At 44.3% G+C, this 4,169-nt stretch overlaps 1 protein-coding gene across 1 annotated transcript; it reads left to right on the top strand.

The window, feature by feature from the left end:
- Nucleotides 1-859: 859 nt before the first annotated feature.
- LOC130022039 (zinc finger protein 420-like) lies at nucleotides 860-1,960 on the top strand (the record flags this gene model as incomplete). Its single annotated transcript, XM_056112753.1, has 1 exon — nucleotides 860-1,960. A coding segment is annotated over one exon (1,101 nt), but the record flags the coding sequence as incomplete, so codon positions are not given.
- Between the last annotated feature and the right edge of the window lie 2,209 nt (nucleotides 1,961-4,169).

Here is a 4,169-nt window from a genome sequence, read left to right as displayed (position 1 = left end):
CTTTAACCAAACCGACATGTGGATCTATTCATTTTCTCCTGAAATGGATGTGTCCGTTTTCTATAGAAGGAATTATTTCTAGTTATATTCCTTCATTAATTTAAAAGGGGGAAAGTCACAGAATTTACTCTGTCCATCAATGTTGTGCGTCCAACTTACGGTAACATGAAGTTATTCAATAGTAAGACAATTCATATGTCAGTAATTGCATTTTTGTGGTGCATATGTGTGAAACTACATCTGAAGGGCTCAGTTTTTTTTTGAAAGGAAGACTCAGTGAATAAGTCAATAATTAGAATCATCTATTGTTCTACAGGAAAGCTGCCACCCCGAGTGGAATGTCTCTGATCCTGCACTGTATGATAATGTCTCGAGTGACCAATCTTGCCCTCAGCCCCATGAGGACGACGAGACAGGCGGGATGTTGTCTAAGGGTGATCAGAATGGTGAGAGCTACCTCACTCTGAAGAAGCCCCCTCCTGGAAAAAGTTCCTTGGAGTGTGTTATTCTCAGTTCACAGACAGAAAATTCCCAGGTGCGGCACCTGCTAGGGAGAGAAGCACTGTTTATAGTGAGTCCCTCACAGCAACATACCCTCAACCACAGTCACCGTGAGCAGAACCCATATAGGTGTAAGGAATGTGGGGGAGCCTCCCCATGTTCTCATCACTGTGGTGTTCCCTTAGAAAACCACAGTGGACAGAATCCCCAGAAATGTCAGCCCCAAGAACAAAGTGTGAGTCAAGGGTTACTCCATCATGACCATATGAATATAAATTCAGTAGCGAAACCTTTTGCATGTGAAGCATGTGGGAAGGCCTTCGATCAATCATCACATCTTATTATGCATAGGAGAATTCATACAGGAGAGAAACCTCATGAATGTCAGACATGTGGGAAGGCCTTTACTCAGACCTCTAGTCTTAATAGACCTATGAAAACCCATAGTGGAGAGAAGCCTTATATATGTCAGGAGTGTGCTAATGCCTTTACTCGATCCTCAGGCCTCAGTATACATAGAAGTATTCACACTGGAGAGAAACCGTATATATGTAAGGAATGTGGGAAGGCCTTTGCGAAAGCCTCAAATCTTAGTGTACATAGGAGAATTCACACAGGAGAGAAACCGTATATATGTAAGAAATGTGGGAAGGCCTTTGCAAAAGCCTCAAATCTTAGTGTACATAGGAGAATTCACACTGGAGAGAAACCGTATATATGTAAGGAATGTGGAAAGGCCTTTGCTCAATCCTCAAGACTTAGTGAACATAGGAGAATTCACACTGGAGTGAAACGGTATATATGTAAGGAATGTGGAAAGACCTTTGCTTTGGCCTCAAGACTTAGTGAACATTGGAAAATTCACACTGGAGAGAGACCCTATGTTTGTCAGGAATGTGGAAAGGCCTTTATTTTGGCCTCAAAACTTAGTGTACATAGGAGAATTCACACTGGAGAGAAACCGTATATATGTAAGGAATGTGGGAAGTCCTTTGCTGAAGCCTCAAGCCTTCGTGTACATAGGAGAATTCACACTGGAGAGAAACCGTATATATGTAAGGAATGTGGGAAGGCCTTTGTTTTGGCCTCAAGACTTAGTGTACATAGGAGAATTCACACTGGAGAGAAACCGTATATATGTAAGGAATGTGGGAAGGCCTTTGCTCAATCCTCAAGCCTTACTATACATAGGAGAATTCACACTGGAGAGAAACCGTATATATGTAAGGAATGTGGGAAGGCCTTTGCTAAAGCCTCAAGACTTAGTGAACATAGGAGAATTCACACTGGAGTGAAACCGTATATATGTAAGGAATGTGGGAAGGCCTTTGCTCAATCCTCAAGCCTTACTATACATAGGAGAATTCACACTGGAGAGAAACCGTATATATGTAAAAATTGTGGAAAGGCCTTTGCTGGAGCCTCAAGACTTAGTGTACATAGGAGAATTCACACTGGAGATAAATCATAATATATGTAAGGAATGCGGGAAGTCCTTTACTGAAGCCTCAAAACTTTGTGTACATAGGAGAATTCACACTGGAGATAAACCATAATATATGTAAGGAATGCGGAAAGGCCTTTACTTCATCCTCGCAATTGACTATACATAGGAGAATTCACAGTGGAGAGAAACTGTATATATGTAAGGAATGTGGGAAGTACTTTGCTGAAGCCTACTGATTTTCACCCGGGCTGCACCTATGCCAGTATTCTTGTGCTTGGAATTGCTTGTGTGTTAAGTTGTAATTAATGGGTCATGGTGATGAAAATAAGGACGAAGTTGACTGAATAAACAGGTACAGAAACAACCTCCTGCTCAGAGCTGTCATGGTTCACTACTCTATTATTGTTTGCTATGCTTCTGGCTTGGCCCAGTGGGGCTGGTTAGCGGGAATTATGGCAGAAATTAACCAAGATGCAGCATTGAATACTTTGAAAATGGAAAAATAGGTAATCCTTCATTCTTCAGTATTTCCTGTGTTAGGATTTGGGATGCTTGAGCACCCTGGTTTGGCAACTTGAGCGCCAGGTCTAGCCAGCTTGTATGGTGCTTTCAAGCTTGTTTCTTACTTGTTCTGGATATCCAGGATTTCGTAGATGTGGAGCTTTTGAGGGGCGCATTGGGTGCTGTTTTGTTGCTCAGGTGTCATGGGTGAAGGTGTGTTATCCTGAGGGCCCCTGCAGACACCATCGATCCAGGTCCAAGACGGCACTGGAGGTTGGGCACATGGACTTCAGGCCTTGGTGTGAGGAGCCTGCAAAGAGTGGGGGTCTTGGTCATCTCATTCCTTCCTACTGGAGACTGTGAAGAACCCTGTTTGGAACCTTTGGACTGGAAATAACAGTTATCGAAACTCCAGATATGTTCACGGGCAGCCCCCCAAGGAAAGGGACACTTTTGCCGTCGGTCATTTTCATTGGTTTCAGTGCTGGGTTTGGCACTTTGGGGTGTGTTTAGACAAGTGAGAGGTATATGCCTTGAAAATTTACTCTTTGGATTATATTTTTTTTTTTGCTCTTTGTGTCACACTCAGCGTTTCACATGGGTTTCTCCTGACTTATGCACTCAGGAATTATTCCTGGTAAAGCTAAGGTGACCATATTGTTTCTGGGATTCGAACCCGGGTTGGTCACGTGCAAGTCAAACCTCTTACCCGCTCTGCTATCACTTCAGCCACTCTTTGGATTAATTTTAATAGCTGCTTTTATTCAGGGGTGTTGGAAGGGATTCTTTGATGCACAAGTTTTACTTCTGGTTTTGCATCTCAGGAATTATTCTGTGGTGCTGCTGGGTACCTATCGGATGGGGAGGCTAGCATCCTAGTCGCTTCACAGTGATTCCAACCCCACTATTGGTGTTTTTTTTCCCCATATATAGAATTTCTACAACACGGGATTATGGTACCGCCAGCAGGTTAATCTGTGCCTGTAAGGCGACTGCATCAGCAGCCTGATGGCACCATCAGACTTCCAGATACTCCGAAATAGATGTTGTGCCTTTGGCCAGACAACAAAAACTTTGGGCAAAGTCTTCCAAGAAAGTAAACAGCCAAAGTTAGGTATGTGCAAGACACAACAACAAACCATTTCCTGCTCAGCTATATAATTGGAGGCAAGGTCTCTCTGGTTCCTGATCAAACCTCTTAAAGGCTACGATCCCAGAGACTCAGAGATAAATCTCGGAACCCAGCAGCTTTTTGCAGAGATGTGCCCGATACCCGCAATGAGCTACCGGCGACAGACCACCACAAGGGGAAAGGGTGTGTGTCTCTGCCTGATCCCACTTGGTGGCTCGGTGGCCACCATCTTCCAGAGACCATTGGACAGACAGGTTTGGGCCTACAGTGACAAGACATGCAAGGCCTCATGGGATTGGGCTGGACTCTGCACTTTCCTCCCCACCTCAATGAGACCCCGAGTCACTGCCCATGTACGAACTCTCTGGCTCTTGATCACTCTGTTTAACGGCCATGATCCCAGAGTATCAGAAACTAATTTTGGAACCCAGTGGCTTTCAGAAGAAATGTGTTCTGTCCCCACAGTAGGTTACCAAAGCTGAGTATTTCAGGTGGGAATAGGTTTTGTGCCTGGCGGTTCATTGGCCATCTCTTAGGGCTTCTGGACGGTTAGGTTTGGGACTGCAGTGAGGGGACATGCAGGGCCTA

The sequence above is a fragment of the Sorex fumeus genome, unplaced genomic scaffold, assembly GCF_029834395.1.
Source record: "Sorex fumeus unplaced genomic scaffold, SorFum_2.1 ptg000019l, whole genome shotgun sequence".
In the NCBI taxonomy this organism is placed as follows: domain Eukaryota; kingdom Metazoa; phylum Chordata; class Mammalia; order Eulipotyphla; family Soricidae; genus Sorex; species Sorex fumeus.
The sequence above is the reverse complement of the archived record's forward strand: the minus strand, read 5'-3'. Positions and strand labels throughout refer to the sequence as shown.